General features: G+C 50.3%; 1 protein-coding gene across 1 annotated transcript in view; it reads right to left on the reverse strand.

Moving 5' to 3' along the window:
* MAP3K14 (mitogen-activated protein kinase kinase kinase 14) overlaps positions 14313 to 16850 on the reverse strand; it is a 42979-nt gene continuing 40441 nt past the window's right edge. Inside the window, exons 15-16 of the mRNA XM_018065266.1 lie at positions 16280 to 16380; positions 14313 to 15900 (exon numbers count right to left, since the gene is read on the reverse strand). Of these exons, the coding sequence (XP_017920755.1) occupies positions 15736 to 15900; positions 16280 to 16380 (266 nt within the window). The 3' untranslated portion in view covers positions 14313 to 15735. The remainder of the gene's footprint in view (positions 15901 to 16279; positions 16381 to 16850) is intronic.

Below are 16850 nucleotides of genomic sequence, written 5' to 3' on the forward strand. Positions count from 1 at the left end.
GCGGTACCTCTGAGTGGAGGTGGTGGCCCCTGGAGGACCTGTCCCTCGGCTGCATGCTTCCCCTCCTTCAAGCCCTGAACACCATCCCTTCCCCATGCCAGGGCTTCACCATGAGAGAAGCGGGAAGAATTCCTTCCAGAAGCCTTCTCGCCTGCCCAGTCCCACCTCCAGGAGGCTCTTGCCTCAGACGATCCCCAAATGTCTCTTTTTACATCTAAGAAGCCTCAGACCGGGCACAACTGAGGTCTCCCCAAGGCAAGTCATGACTCTCTGATGCTGGCCTAGGAGTCTGGCACGGTGTGGGGGGAGTAAGCAGGGACCACACAGGGCTGATGGAGCCCGCGGCGGGCAGGGGGTGCTGGAGTGGCTAACAGTGCAGGTGGCATCTCTAAGCATTGGAGACCAGGATGCTGAAGTCAGAGGAGCTCACTGGTCCAGGAGCATTTACACAAAAAGTCTGAGCCAGGGGGCCAGCACTGGAGGCTTTACTGGTTTTGTCTAGTCATTTCTCTGGGGAGGCGGGGGTTGACAGCTTAAAATGGATTTTCAGGAATAATGGATTCCCTTTCATGGTTCCCGGCACCGAGCTGCAACGCAAAAGAGAGAGTGTCACTTGGGCCCTGGTGGGAAGGACAAAGGAGGGGTGAGCCCGGAGGCCTTTCTGAGGAGGGCGCAGGGGCTCAGACGGCCTCTTCCTGCTGTGTGATGTGGACGGGCAGCTGCCTCTCTGTCACGTTCCTCCATCACCAGGAAGTGTGGGGTGCTGGAGAACCCAGAGTCCTCAGTCCTGCCTCGCTGGGCATATCCAGGGCCCAGGGCTGAGACCTAGGGGTGCTCAGTAGGAAAAAGCCTGAATGCTTCCAGTGAGGGTGAGGCCGTCTACACTCATGGCGAGAAACCTCCTGATGCTAGAATGGCGTTCTAGTTCTGGCTTCGAACCCAAGTCCCTGCCCTCGCCCTGGAGTGCTTACCCTCCATGGTCCCCAGGCCTCTGTCAGCCCTGGCCTTGGTACTGCACCTCGGCCCACCGGAACTTGTTTCCAGCAGCCTTTATGAGGTCACTGAGGTGGAGACATCACTCAGCCAGCCCCTCATTCCATTGTCCCCTGCCCCCACTTGGCTGTGTGAGGAGTGGGCCCGCCTGCACATCCTGGGGGGAGCCGTGGGGCAGCCTCACTTACTCTTTTGCAGCTCCTTTTGGCTGAGGGGACGTGGTCGGGGACTGGAGAAACTTCAGCTCGCCTTCAATGGTGGCCCTCTTGAACCCTGGCTTTCTGAGGTCAAGGCAAGGGTGAGGGACGTCTTCATCTTCTCGCTTTGGGGCATCCTGCGTTTTCCTGGCTTCTCCTGGTTCCTCTGGCGGCTTCTCATCCTTCGTGAGTTTTCCCTGCTCTGGCTCGTCCATAGTGGGTTGGGCAGCATGACCCACGGCAGCCTCTGTGGGAGGTGGCTTGGCCTTCTGGGGTGCGCGCTTGATCATGTGCTGCAAGCTGGGCAGGTCCATCCTGCTGGAGGAGGCCATGGCCAGGGTTGATGCGAAATTGATCAGCTCTTCCAGGCCCATGCTGGGCGTGCAGAGGGACAGCTCGGGGCTTGGAGTCTTCTGGGAGGCTTTGTCTAGAGGGCCTTGCTGGGCGCTGGAGTCCTGGCTCTGCTTCTTGGAGCTCTCGGTGTCCTTGGGGACCGTCTGTTGGGCTGGGCATCTGGTGGTCTTTTCTGTGCTCTTCTGGACGGGCTGTGTGCTGATCACTGGCTGCAGGCTGTGTTCTGACACTTGGATGAGCCTGTCTACCCAGAAGAGGTGCCTGGAGGTCTGCACATGGATGGAGCGGTAGTCCTCGTCCATGGAACTCACGTAGCTGGAGTTGGACCTCATGCTCAGCTGTCTGATGTCAGGCTTCGTTAGCGCATCTCCATAGGGTTGTGGGGACTCTTCCCTGTACCCCTGGGGCTTGGGGTCTTCCTGTTTGGCCTTGGGCTCTGCCTGTGGGAAGGGCTTCTGTTCTGGCTCCACTTGAGGGAGCTCTTCTTCGGGAAGCTCTGGCCCTAGCAATTCGTCCTCCAGCTGAAAGGTTTCAACAGGAAGCTGAGGCTGTGCCTGGCACCCCCACCCCAACCGCCAAGGTTCTCCCCATCCCCCATTCTCTGCCCAGCCCCACCCCGCACTGTCCTGCTCACTTCCTCCCCAACACTTGCCTCCTCCAAGTGACCTGCTTGGGGCAGGGAGGCAGTGGGGGCAGCTGGTGAGGGTGGGTGTGCATGTGTGTGCCAGCCCTGGCCTGGTGCTAGGGTTGGTCCCATAATTGTCCAGGGTGGGTGCTTATCAGGCTTTAGACAAGATGGGCCTCAAAGACCCCTGCCCCTGGCCTCCTACCTCCCCCTAGGAGGTGATACGGTCTGCAGTTACCTCCATGTCATCTTCCTCTTGTATTGGCTGGAACTGGTTTCGGTTTATGTCACCCCTAAGACAGAAGGAGGCACAGGGTGGATGTCAGGGCTCCATGCAGTAGGAGGAGTAGCGTCTGGGGAGGGTCTCTGGTGCCCTTAAAGCCTCCTGCCTGGTGCAAGGACTGGCAAGATGCTCCCAGTTCACTCCCCTGGTGGTGCCCACTCCCACTGAGAATCCCATGGCAGACTCATATTCTCAAACTTCAGTGAGTTCAGAAAGCGCCTAGAGAGCTTGCCAAGTTGCTCCCCTCCCCCTACAATCTCTGCAGAGGAGACTGACTCCTTGGGGGAGGTCCCCCTATCCAACAGTCCCCTTCCTAGAAGCTTGTGTCTTTTATTTCAGCTGGAGGTGAAGCCCAGAAATCTGCATTTTAATCTAGCATCCCAGTGGGCCAGTGTCTTGCAAGCGGCTTATCACAGAGGAAGAAGCCCAGAGGGACACCCTCTCCAGAACCTGCCGGCTCAGCAAATCTGAAGTACAAGGGTGTGTGTGGAGGGTACCCTTGGTTCTTATTGCTAGTTGGCTGCCATCTCAACCACTGCCCTCAGTCATTGTAACCTTTCTCTTATTTAGGCACCTGCCCACCCTCGCCTTGGACAGTTCTGATCTCAAAGAAAGGCAATGCTAAGGGGTCAGGCTCCATCCATGTCCTGGGTGTACCCCACCACCCTTCAGTCCCCCTCCAACCTGAGGGATTGGGGACGGAAGCAGAGCAGGGGATGGCCTCCATCCTCACCCCTGCTGCCTTTTGGCCTGGATACTGGCCTTGGGGAGATTTTGGAAATAAGCAAGATAGAGGGAGATCCTGGGTGAGGGTGGGTGATCTCGGGGGTGGGGGAGAAGTCCTATGGTGATGGGGGACTGGTTCTCACTGTGAATCCATAATGTCCACCGACTCTTTGCCACAGCAAGGAAATCCATTGGCACCTGGCAGGGAGAAGGACGTGAGGGCAGGGGACCTGCAAGTGCAGACAGTCCCTGAGCGAGTCCGGAGCTCAGGCTGGTGGCACTGCTGCAGCCACCCCTCTCCTTCCCTGTCCCTTCCCTAAGCCCACGCGCCATTCCCTTGCCCATCCTGCCCCTTGCCAGCATCACCAGCACCCCATCCTCCATGTCTGCTCCCTCCCACCTTTCGTGATCCATCACTGTCTTCCATTAGGGCAAATACGAATAATAGTGGTTACTTCCATTCATTGAGTGCTAGAAACTAGCCCAGGGATTGTGTTGAGCACGTTATAGGCTTTAGTTCTTTGACTGAAAGCAAAACATGAGAAGAGGTTCATTTGCCCAAGGTCCCTCAGCTGATCACTCAGGAAGTCAGGAGTTAGATGCAGGCTTCACTTAAGGAACTCTTTACTGCCCTGCCCTGAATGTCATCCTGTCCTGGAGCCTGTAAATGTGCGGGGTTCTCCGTCGCACCCCAGGCGAACTTTCTTCATCTTTTCCATTCCTGCCCCTGCTCCCCTTTCTCCACTGTGTCTGGCCAGGCTTCAGATCTGCCACTCACTCTCATCCTAGCCACTCTTATCCTGTCCTCTCTTCCCCTGGCTTCTCATGCCATTTCACATCCTGGGATCATCTATTTCCAATGCCAGGCCAGAATTCTCACCCCAGGTGCTTGATTTGAGGTGACACTTGCGTGGTAAGTTGATTCAGTTGCGACTGACTGTGTGACCCATGGATTGTAGCCTACCAGGCTCCTCTATGCCATGCCCTCCTCCAGAGGATCTTACCAACTAAAAGATCGAACCTGCATCCCTTAGGCCTCCTGCAGTGGCAGGGATATTCTTTACCACTAGTGCCATGTGGGAAGCTCATCTGTTTATTTCGCAACATGAAACATCCTTTGTAGAGGAGATTGGCTCCTTGGGGTACGTCCCCCCCTCACAGTCCCCTTTGCTAGAAGCTTGTATCTTTTATTGCAGAAGCTTCTCTTTCATCTTTTGGTGATAGGGGCCACCAGGCTGTCCCATTCTCTGAGCCCCAGGATGGTGGATAGGGGTTGATGGTGGGGCCATTATGGCAATGAGCAAGCCGGGATCCCTATGAGCCTGCAGTGTGACAGGAAGTGACAGCCTTAGCCCTGGGAAGAATTGTTCCCAGGATTAGCTTAGAAGGATTAGAATGTGCTGTGGCCTCTTCCTAGAGGTGGAGAGGCTGGGGAGGGTCCTTGTATGGCTGATATTGGGTCCTGGGCTTTGGGTTGCTCCATGCACTTCCTAGCTGATGCTAGTGGTAAAGAACCCACCTGCCAGTATAGGAGATGTGGGAGACATGAGTTCAATCCCTGGATGAGGAAGTTCCCCTGGAGGAGGAAATGGCAACGCACTCCAATATTTTTGCCTGGAGAATCCCATGGACTGAGGAGCCTGGTAGGCTACTGTCCATAAGGTCACAAAGAGCCGGACAGGATTGAAGTGACTTAGTAAGCATGCACCCACAGGTTCAGCCTGGGCCTGGGATCCTGGATCAGCTGGGTGACTGAGCTAAGAGTGCACCAGGGGCAGGCTCCCAGTGGCCAGCTCAGTGGTCTCTTCAGAACTCATCGCTTCTTTGACCACCATGCTTTCTTTGACCATCCCTCAACTTCCTCCCCACATCTTTTCTGCTCCATTTCTGCCTGCCCCAACTGCTGCTATGCCTCAGGCTTCTGACCCCACAGCCTTCTTTTGCTTTGTGGTTGTTCAGTTGCTCAGTTGTGTCCAACTCTTTGTGATCCCGTGGACTACAGCACACCAGGCTTCCCTGTCCTTCACCATCTCCCAGAGCTTGCTCAAACTCATGTCCATTGAGTAGGGGATGCCATCTAACCAGCTTGTCCTCTGTCATCCCCTTCTCCTCCTGCCTTCAATCTTTACCAGCATCAGTGTCTTTTCCAATGAGTCTCCCTTCATGTCAGGTGGCCAAAATTTTGGAGCTTCAGCTTCAGCATCAGTCCTTCCAATGAATATTCAGGATTGATTTCTTTAGGACTGACTGGTTTGATCTCCTTGCTGTCCATGGGACTCTCAAGAGTCTTCTCCAACACCACAGCCCAAAAGCATCAGTTCTTTGGCACTCAGCTTTCTTTATGGGCCAACTCTTACATCCATACATGACTACTGGAAAAAATATAGCTTTGACTAGATGGACCTTTGCTGGCAAAGTAATATCTCTGCTTTATAATATTCTGTCTAGCTTTCTCATAGCTTTTCTTCCAAGCGACAAGCGTCTTTTAATTTCATGGCTGAAATCACCATCTGCAGTGATTATGGAGCCCAAGAAGATAAAATCTATCACTGTTTCCATTGTTTCCCCATCTATTTGCCATGAAGTGATAGGACTGGATGTCATGATCTTAGTTTCCTTTGCTTGTTTTACAAAGTTTCTCTGGGAAGTTTAATCAACACCTAAAAGCCTTAACTCTTCCATAAAAAGCACTTGGATATGGATAGAAGGAAAAATTATGATGGTATGCACCTCACTGCAGCACTGGGGTTTAGAAGCAAAAATCTGAGGTTGACTCAACTTGGGGCCTCTATAGTCAACCTGGGAATGTTCTATTAGGGATTCACGTGACATTTGGTAGTGTATCAAGTAATTTCAACTTTCAACTGTGGATTGCTTTATATAGAAAGGCATTGATTTTGTATCCTGCAACCATCCTAAAATCTTATTGGTTCTAGTAGCTTTTTTAAGATTCCATAGGGTTTTCTACATAAACAATAATATTTGTGACTCAACATAGTCTGTCTTCTTCCTTTTCAACCTGGATGTCTCCAAGTTCCTTTTCTTGCCCAATGCACTGAGAATAATCTCTGGAACAATGTGGAACAGAATTGAGAGTAGATATTCTTGCTTTGCTAGTGAGCTTAGGGGAAAAATATCCAGTATTTCATTCTGAAATATAATGTTATAGTTTTTCTCATAGATGCTATTTATCAGGTTGAAGAAGTTTCCTTCTATTCCTACTTAATTTTTAAATAGGAGGGGATGTTGGGTTTTATCTGATGCTTTTTCTGAGTTTATTGAGATGATGTTTTTCTTATGTTCTGTTAATATATAAGTTATGTATGTATGGCTATATGTGCTTAGTTGCTTAGTCATATCTGACTCTTTGTGACCCCATGGACTAAAGTCCACTAGGCTCCTCTGTCCATGAGATTCTCTGGGCAAGAATACTGGAGTGGGTTGCCATGCCTGCCTTCAGGGGATCTTCCCAACCCAGGGATGGAACCCAGGTCTCCCGCATTGTAGGCGGATTCTTTACTGCCTGACCCACCAGGGAAGCCAGGGAAGTTATATATAGCATGCACTACTTATATTACATATTATTCTGCTAATAATTCTATTATAATTTGTTTATGGTGAGATCTTTATTCCTGGGATAAATCTCACTTGATCACAATGTACTACCTTTTTATATATTGTCAAATTTTATTTTCTAACTTTTAAGATGAATTTCCACATATATGTTCATAAGGTCTATTGGTACACTATTTTCCATTCTTATAATGTCTTTCTTTTTATAATGTCTGTGATGTAAGGTTTTGACAGTAGAGTAATGCTGGTCTCCTAGAATGAGTTGAGACATGTCTCGTCTTTAATTTTCTGAGTTTGTGTAAAATTTTTATTATTTATCTATTATGTTTGGTAGAATTCACAAATGAAGCCTGGGGACCTGGACCTGGAGTTTCCTTGTGAGAAGATTTTTAATTACAAATTCAACTTAAAAAATAGATACAGGGTTATTTAGCCTACCTATTTATTTTTTATTGTGGCAAAATACACATATCATAAATTGCCCTTTTAAAGTTATTTTTAAGTATGCAGTTCAGCGGCATTAAGTATATTATCATGCAGCCATCACCACTATCCATTCCCAGAATATCTATTTCTTCTTGAGTGAGGTTTTGGAGTTTGTATTTTTTTAAAGGAATTTATCCATTTCATCTAAGTTGTCAAGTTTATTGGCATAAATTGTTCCTAATATTCCTTAATTATTTCTTTTCATATCTGCAGAGTCTATAGTGATGTTACCTCTTTCATTCCTCATGCTGGTAATTTTTGTCTGTTTTTTTTTTTCCCCCTTGTCCAGTTTGGCTGTAGATGTATCAGTTGTGTGGGTCTTCTCAAACCTGCCAGAGATATATGTCTGATTCCTGAGTGGTCACATTAAAGTAATATCTGCAAAGCAATAGGCTCCTGCAGTCATAGGCTCCCAATCAGCTTTTTATGATTTCACTCTTATACATGGACAACCAAGTATCACTAGGCATTTGAGAAAACTGCTAACATAGGAGAGCTAGACTGAGAGAAGAGACTACTCCAGAACACCAGAAGAGAAACAAGGGAACTGAAAAATTCTAATCATCTTCAGAGACTCAGAGTTTAAGATATTCAGCAACATATATATTGCATCCAAAGAACACGAACAGGATACTATTTTAAAAAGAACTATGAAAAGAAAGAGCTTTTTAGCAAACAATTAAAAAATAAAATACAGAGACTATTCCTAGAAGGTAGAACTAAAATATCAAGACGATGTGAGAGAAAAGGATCAAAAGGAAATCCAATGCTGGGTTATAGAAAGGAGATTCAGAAAGAATGGAGACCATGGAGAAGAAAAGTGAAATCAGTATTTCCCTGAGCTGAAGGATGTCATTAGCTTAAAAATGTTTGCTGAATACCCAGCACTATAGATGCCAAAAGATCTTTGCTCTAAAAGTTCATTGCACCGGGAACAAAGGATTCCTAAATACTTCTAAGTGAAAAACACGTTCGTTACCAACAAGGGAAGGAGAATCATACTGGCGGTGGAGTTAGCAATACAGTTGCTTTTAACATTCTGAGGGAAATGGTTTTTAACCTAGAATTTTATATCCGGCAAAACTATCATTTCAGACATGGAAAAGTAAGAAAGTTTATTCCTTTTTTTTTTTTTGGAAGTTATTTGAGGATGTGCTAACACAAAATAAAGGTGTGAAACAAGAGAGTCAGGGATGAAAAAGCGTATCCAACCCAGGAAAGCAGCTGAATCCCAGATGTTAACTGTATAGAGGCCTACACATTGGTGCAATAGGATGAAGGATCCTGGGTAATAGGTCTCTGAAATAAAGAAAACCTAACAGAATAGTTAACTAAATGTAGAGGCTGAAGAAAACGAAGACTGTGATAAAAGCCAAGAGTATATGTAAAAGGCCACTAAAAAACAAAAACAGGAGAAACAAAAAGCTGTATGAGAAAGAAAAGGTAATTGTGGTAACTTTTATGGCTCAGCAGTGAATAGTTTTCATGTAGTCATGATAATAAATCCTGTTTATTAACTCTCAACATTTAGAATCAATATATAGGCAAAATTTGGAAAACATAATTTGGTTATGGGACAATGTGAATGCTATCAACCTTGATATTAAAAAAACAAACATACAGGTTAGAGTCTTCGGGAGCTACAAGGCAGGAAGAAAAGTTGAAGGAAAAGGTAGGGTCACTAAAACATCTTACTATATGTGTGTCAAAAGATACTCTCTAAAGTTGATGAAAAAATAAATAAATTTACAAAGGCATTAGCAGATTAAAAATAATTGATGTTGGGAAGGTGGGGCAGGGTGGTTTCCATTAGAGCAGGTAGGTGGTCCAAGAAGAAGCCTGTCAGCTCGTGGAGAGATGAGATGGTAACCAGGCAGAAAAATCGTTCAAATGAAACTGGTGGTTGCTCTGAGGAGTGAGGCTAGGGATGTGGTATAGGGGATTCTTGCTTTTCAATCACTGAATAAGCTCTTCAGTACTATTTAACCATATGCATGTATTTCTTGGATAAAGTTAAAAAGAAATGTTGAGCTCCAGGAGTACGTCCCTGGTGGTCCAGTGGCTAAGACTCTGCCATCCCAATGCTGGGGGCCCAGGGTTTGATCCCTGGTCAGGGAACTAGATCCCACATTGCCACAACTCAGAGTTGGCATGCTGCAACTAAAGATGCCACATGCCACGACGAAGATTGATGGTCTTTGTGAAGACTGAAGGGCTGGTGTAGCCAAATAAATATATTTTTAAAAGGTTGAGGCCAGCTATTGTCCAGGGACTGTGCTAAGGGCAGAGGACACAGTGATGAACATACACAATCTCTGCCCCTTGGAGCTTTCAAGCCTGTGGCTGTAACCACAGGAGAACCCCCAATCTCTATTTCATACTCCCACTTGACCCTCCAATTTCTATTTCTTACTCCCATTTCTCCTGAGTTCTAGACTTAAACTGCAGTCACTGATTACACATTTTTCCCTCAGGGGGCCTCAACTTCACTTTGTTTAAAACCCTATGGATTCCTTGTCAAAGCCTGAGATGAGTAGTTTGAATAGAATTCCCCTTTACTATGACTAGGTGAGCTAGGGGCTCATCTCTTCCTAAAGACCTCCCAGACTCTACCCCAAGCCCCCCACCCCCACCCACAGCAGACCTCTATCTAAGTGCATAGCTTCCTGCTGACCCTCAGTGAGAGGTGGGTTGGGTGTGTGGTTTGCTTACTTTGAATCTCTGATCCTCTACACAGAGTCAGGCACGAGGTGGATTCTCAGCAAAAGTCTGTGCAAAGAATGGTTTCCTGGGACTTCGCTGGTGGTCCAGTGGTTAAGAATCTGCCTGTCAATGCAGGGGATACAAGTTCGATCCCTGGTCTGGGAAGATCCCATCTGCCATGGAGCAACTAAGCCCATGCACCACAACTGCTGAGCCCGTGCTCAAGAGACCATGCTCTGCAACAAGAGAAGCCACCGCAATGGGAAGCCCGTGCGTGTGGCTGGAGAGTAGCCCGCTTGCCACAACTAGAGAAAGTCTTTGCACAGCAATGAAGACTCGGTGCAGCCAAAACTAACAAAATAAATAAAATTATTTTAAAAAAGAATAGTTTCCTTATTCTTCTCACCCTACGAAACTCCTCAGATTATCTCCCATTTTTGGCCTCAAGTTCATACCTTGGTGTCCAGACTCTAGGATGGCCAACACAGTTCTGCATGTTTGACCCATCTTCCTTTCTAATCTCTCATCTCTTGATAAGCTCCTCTCCCTGGTTTTTTCGTTTATCCTATCACCCCAGTTAGAGACCTGGGTCGCTTGCAACCTCCTCACTTCCCCAGCTCCTGACTTTCCCACCACTGTTAATGACCTAGTGCACATCCCTTCTCCATCCCCACTGCCTCTCTCCTCTTCCGACACCAAAGTCAACACAAACCCAGGACTCATGACCCCCTCAACAGTCGGTGCTGAATGTTTTGCATGCATTCAGCCCTCAGGGCCACATTCTGCACAGGTGGCCATGACTCTCCTCTCATAGATGAGGAAGTTTGCACAAGTCACACAGCTCTTAAGAACAGCACCACGACCTGAACACAAGTCAGACAGGCTCCAAACCCTGTGGTGCTACCCACTGTGCTGGCTGAAATTTCTCTAGGCCTCTAGCTGATGTAATACAATATGGACCACTGATCCACATTCCCCCTGACCCGGGCCCCAACCTGGGCATCTCAATGACTGCAGAACAAGCCTGCTGCATCGCACCTGCTCACATCCAGACTCTAGGGTGGCCTCAAAGATCCTGCATAGTCTGATCCCTGCCTTCTTTTTTCATCTCCTGGTATCCAGTTCCCTGCCTTGCCCCAAGCTCAAGAGGCCCTGGAGCATGGAGGGAACTTTTGGGCCTCAGTGCCTTTGCACATGCTGTTTCTGATACTCAGAAAGTCTCTCTCCTGATAAAAATCGTACTCATTCCTGACAGCCCAACTCAAATCTCCAATGTCATTATCTCTGTGACATACCTGGCTGTCTAATCCACATTTTAATTTTTAGTTAACTCATTAGACTCAGGGCCTAGCACAGAGTAAGAGTAAGTGCTGGCAAATAATAAATGTTAGAGAGAGTGTGACGGAGAAGGCAATGGCACCCCACTCCAGCGCTCTTGCCTGGAAAATCCCATGGATGGAGGAGCCTGGCGGGGCTGCAGTCCATGGGGTTGCTAAGAGTCTGACACGACTGTGCGACTTCACTTTCACTTTTCACTTTCATGCATTGGAGAAGGAAATGGCAACCCACTCCAGTGTTCTTGCCTGGAGAATCCCAGGGACGGGGGAGCCTCATGGGCTGCCGTCTATGGGGGTGCACAGAGTTGGACACGACAGGCAACTTAGCAGCAGCAGCAGCAGAGAGGGTGTGAGGAAAAAAATTCCTCCTACGCTGTTTGTGGGAATGCAAATTGGTACAGTCACCACTGAGAACAGTATGGAGATCGCTTAAAAAACTAAACATAGAGTTACCACAAGACCTTACAATTCCACCGGAGAACATCTGGAGAAAACTCTATTTTGAAATGATACCTGCACCCCTATGTTCATTACGGCATTTACAATACTTAAGACATGGACGCAACCTAAATGTTCATCAACAGATGAATGCATAAAGATGGTGTGGTATACACACACATATACACGCACTGGAATAGTATTCAGTCATAAAAAAGAATGAAATAATGCCATTCACAGTAACATGGATGAAGTGAGTGAAAATCTCTCAGTCGTGTCCAACTCTTCACGACCCCATGGACTATACGGTCCGTGGAATTCTCCAGGCCAGAATACTGGAGTGGGTAGCCATTCCCTTCTCCAGGGAACATGGATGGACCTAGAGATTACTACCGAAGAAGCCAGAGAAAGACAAATATGACTTATATGTGGAAACTGAAAAACAAACAAATGAACTTATTTACAAAACAGAGACTCTCAGACACAGAAAACATATGGTTACCAAAGGGGAAAGCAACTTCCCTGATGGCTCAGGTGGTAAAAAACCTGCCTGCAATGCAAGAAACCTGAGCTTGATTTCTGGGTTGGGAAGATGCCCTGGAGAAGGAAATGGCAGCCCTTTCCAGTATTCTGGCTTGGAGCATCCCATGGACAGAGGAACCTGGTAGGCTCTATAGTCCGTGGGGTTGCAAAGAACTGAAAAGGATTGAGCAACTAACACTTTCACTTTCAAGGGGGTGGGTGGGTAAGAATAACATGCACACTAGTATATGTTAAAATAGATAACCAACCAGCTGTATAGCACAGGGAACTATACTCAATATTTTGCAATAACCTGTAAGAGAAAAGGATCTGAAAAAAAAAAAAATATATATATATATATATCACTGAATCATTGTGTTGTACACCTGAAATCAACACACTGTAAATCAACAATACTTCAATTAAAAATACAATAAAATACAGTTCTCTAAGATTAAAAAACAGAAAAAAGAGAAGGGGATGCAATAAACATTGCAGGAGTGATTTAAGATGTCTGCATCAATTTGTTTGTTGAGGGGAAAGCTGTTCTCTGGTTGTTGATTTTTGGCACGTTTTGAAGGCTGGCCCATGTCGTCCTGGGAGAGAAAGTTCTGAGAAGAAAGCCTCCAATCCGGGGGTGGGGGAGATCTGGGCCCCCTTGTTAGAAACCCGGGAGATCCAGGGCCCTCAGGGGAAACCATCTTTGTTCAAGGTACAGAGAGAAGTGCAAAGCACAACGGAGGGCCTCAGTAAAATACCTGTTGAAGCACGCTGCCTTTCTCTGCAAAAGCCTCAAGCACCAACCACGGAAACACTTGATTTGATTTGGAGCGGGGGTGGGTTTCCTCTGCAGTTTGGGGTAATTCATATATCGCTTCCTGGGCGCAAGGTCACCGCCCCTCATCCGCGGGGGCCGCGGAGGTCTGGCTGGGGGTCGACCTTCCTCTCCGGCGCCCGCCCGCCTCGGCCAATCCCCGCCCCCCTGAGCCCCTACCTCACTTTCACTTTTCCCGCCCGGCCCCGCCCCTGCCCAGCCGAGCGCCGCCCGCTCCCACCTGTCACCCCCATGCTGACCGAGACTCTGTACTGGAGGCGGGAGCGGGCTGGTGGCTGCTGCCCCTCCGCCTCCAGTGCGCTCTTTGGTGGCAGGCTGTCCGGGGCGGTAGAGACGCGGGGGTGCGGTGGGGTAGAGGGGGGAGCCGGTGCCTGTGATGTCGCTGCCTCTGTGACGTCCCTGACGCGAGCCCCGCGGCGTGTGGGTGGGCTTGGCAGTTGGTGGAGGAGTCTTCCAGAGAATGGGGCTGCTCCTTGCCCCCGCAGCCGGAGCTCCTTGGGAGACATCCAGGAGGCGCTGTTTTCTGCTGCCGGCCCAGATGGGTAGACGATGGAGCCTGGTAAGCCTGAGGTCTGCTGGGCTGAGCTTTGCTCTGCCCTGGGCACACTGGCATAAGGCCGCTGCACCTTCTGTGTGCCCAGGATCTTCCAAGAACCTGCTGAGCTTGCCACCTTTGCCCCAAGGTATACACATGTATCTGTGCACACGAACTTGGACATAGATTCCTGTTCTAGAGCCAGATTAGACAAGGCACCCTGTGTGCCAGTGACATCCATCCTGGGGTTCTGTCCCAGCGCCAGGGAATCTACTTTGGGAAAGTCATCTCTGAGCACGTGCAGACACCCAGCTGGCTGGAAAGGCTGGCAGTTCAGGCCCATTCCCAGTCCAGTTCCCTGGGAGCCAGGCCTCAGGGACAGAGGAGTGAGTGGGACAGTCTTGGTTCTGGGCATGCAGTCTGCCGCCACTACCCCACTCCCCTCAGCCTGGCACCGTTTGGCCAGGGACTTCCCAGCTATCACCATGTGGGGCATCTTGTCTGACTGGTCTGAATGGATAGCCTAGAGGTAGGACTGGAAGTGTCACTGGGAGGAGTGGTGGGAAAGGGCTGAAAACAGTCTTTGCCCAGGGTGGGGCTAGATTGGATAAGATCCCATCAAGAAGCCAGAGGGAGGCAGCTGGTAGGATGTGAGGTTCAGGGCATAGGCAGGAGGGAGTGGAGATAACCACAGTCCAGACACACTTGTCATTACCTCAAACTTTATTGCTTACAAAGTTATCTACCATTGCAACTCTGCAGTGCGAATGCTGCAGTTCTTCACATCCTGGGGGCCGGGAGTCTCTCCCTGGGGAGGAGTAACGGCTAAATGTGGATAGCTGGGCAAAGGCCACCTGGCAAGGTGTGGGGTCGAGCTTCTCCCCAGATGGAATCTCAGGAGATACCCCCTTACCCCTCAATAATTCACAGTTGATTAATGCTACATGAGTCCTGATCAGCTGCCCCCCAAAAGAAGAGGCTGGCCTCGGGGCGGCGGGGGGGGGGGGGGGCACATCTTAAGGAAATCTGGAGGAGGTTTGAGGGGTCACATGCATGAAGAAGGGTCAATAACTCAGTCCCTTCCCCCATCTCCTGGCTTGCTTGTGCCCATGCAGAACCGCTGGCCTGCCCTCCTGGAGGGCAGCCATGAAAGTGCTTTGAGGTCATCAGAGTGCAAAGTGCCACTGGCGGTGCCCTGGAGACCAGGGGCGGCAGGGTCAGAGTGTCCCGGGAGGCTTGTGTGAGGGTGTGGAGGGCCGGGGCCTGGCTAACAGGAGCGCCCGCGTTGGGTGCTTTCTGCGGAGTCGATCGCGCTCTGTCCTCAGAGCGTTCCTGTCGGGTAGGCCTCATGTCGCCCTCCACTCCCACAGCTGAGTGAGCTGAGTGCCAGCTGGGCAGGGGCAGTGCTGGGCCTGCGGCTGGGCTCGGGGCCTGCTGCTCCGGGGCAGACTGGGGGCTGGTGGCAAAGGGGCACGTGCTTGGGGGCTGAGAACCGTGTCACTTGAACGCCTTCTCTGGTTCTTCTGAAGCTGACCTCCGCTCAGGGCCTGAGACCCCTCCCTGGGAGACCCCCACGTCAGGCGTTTCTCCCTCCCTGGCCTGAAAAGCTCCTAGTGCTAGAAAAGGGGTTGGTGGCCAGGCACAGCCGGACAAGGGGGTCAGAGGGGCCCCTCCATGAACGCAAGGGGAGGCACACCTGCCGCCCCAGTCCTGGCCTGGGCCTGGGGGAATCGTTAGACGCTCACACCTGCCTGGAAACCGAGGGACGGCTCACCCCCCTCTCCTGACCTGGGCCAGAAGCCACTCTCCCCTGACTGCCAGCAGGTGGCCACTGATCCTAACGTGGTCAGGCCAGCTTGTCGGGACCAAGGCAGAGAAGACCCTCTGTTCCTCGTGGGAAGGCCTCCTGTCTTTCTCCTCCTCTCCTGTGGGCTCAGGCAGAACCCAGGTGGAAGATCCCGGGAGGTGCTCTGCTGACACCGCCTTTCTGCTGCCAGCCCCTGGTCCCACCGTTGAGCCACAGGCTGGCAGAGCTCTGGGAGCAGGCAGAGCCTGTGTCTCAGGGCAGCACTGAGCACCGAGAAGGAAGGCCGCTTCTGGCCGAGTGGAGCCAGTGGTGGAAGGCTGCTTAGGGCCTGTTCTCCAGCTGGCCGTGCTTGACCCTCCAGCTCCAGGCGAAGCTGCCGTCTGGGGCCAGGGTGCACTGCAAGTCGATGCCTGAGTCCGGCACCTCCATGTCGTAGCGCACGGGCTGCCCGTCCTTGGTCACCAAGCTGAAGGCTGCAGCTGGGATCTGGGGGCACAGCAAACCAGGGGGCCTGAGAGTGGCCGGGGTGCTGAAGGGGTCCCAGCAGAGCAGAGCTGATGGCTTCCTGCTACACTGGGAGACACTTCCCTCCAACGCAGCAGGCAGCCTTGGAGTATTATCTGCCTTTCATTCTGGAAGACTTGGAGAATCTCACCCAGCCCAAGTGGGTGGGGATCCTGAGGACCCCTCAGTCACCACTGCCAGTCTTGCCCTGGGACCCGGCGGGGGGGGGGGGGCAGACATCACAGGGCCAACTATTCCCTCTGGTGCCATGTCTACTTATTCGAAAGCTTCCTTCCTGGAGGACTGAGCTAGGCACACTGGATTCTGGGAGTCTGCCCCTCAGCAGGCACCTGCCCCTCACCTGGCTGCTGATGCCCGTTGCGATGTCTCCCACCTTGGCCCGGTGGAATTCCCGGATGTGCAGGTGTTCGCCATTGAGAGACTGTATTTGGACTTTCACACCTAGAAGTCAGGCAGGGTGACCATCAGGAGAGTGGCTGCAAGCTCCCTAAGGCGCCCTAGGGAGGGGGAAGCAGGGTGGCTGAAGAAGCTGCAGAGATGGCTTTAGGATGGAAGGGCTGTAACGTTATACCCCTGCTAGCTCTTCATGGCCATGTTCTGCCAGTACTGGAAATCTGGCCTGCACAATGCAAAGGGCTAAGGTTGGCTCCTGTGTGGAAGCAGTATTCCAGCTTATACACACAAAGCAGAAAGGAACTGGAAACAAAGATTCTTAAATTGGGTTGTGGGCAACTTAGATGGTAAGGTTCCCTGAGGTGGGACAGCCTCCGGCCAGTCATGGGGCTTGATGCCATGAGTCACACTGGCCCTGGAAAGGCCAGGGAACTGTGTGCTGATTAAACCCTTGTTCTATCAAAATCCCAGAATGACCTCTGCAACCACACTTGAAAACAAAAAAGTTCCACATGTGC

The sequence above is a fragment of the Capra hircus genome, chromosome 19 (assembly GCF_001704415.2).
Source record: "Capra hircus breed San Clemente chromosome 19, ASM170441v1, whole genome shotgun sequence".
Taxonomy (NCBI): Eukaryota; Metazoa; Chordata; class Mammalia; order Artiodactyla; family Bovidae; genus Capra; species Capra hircus.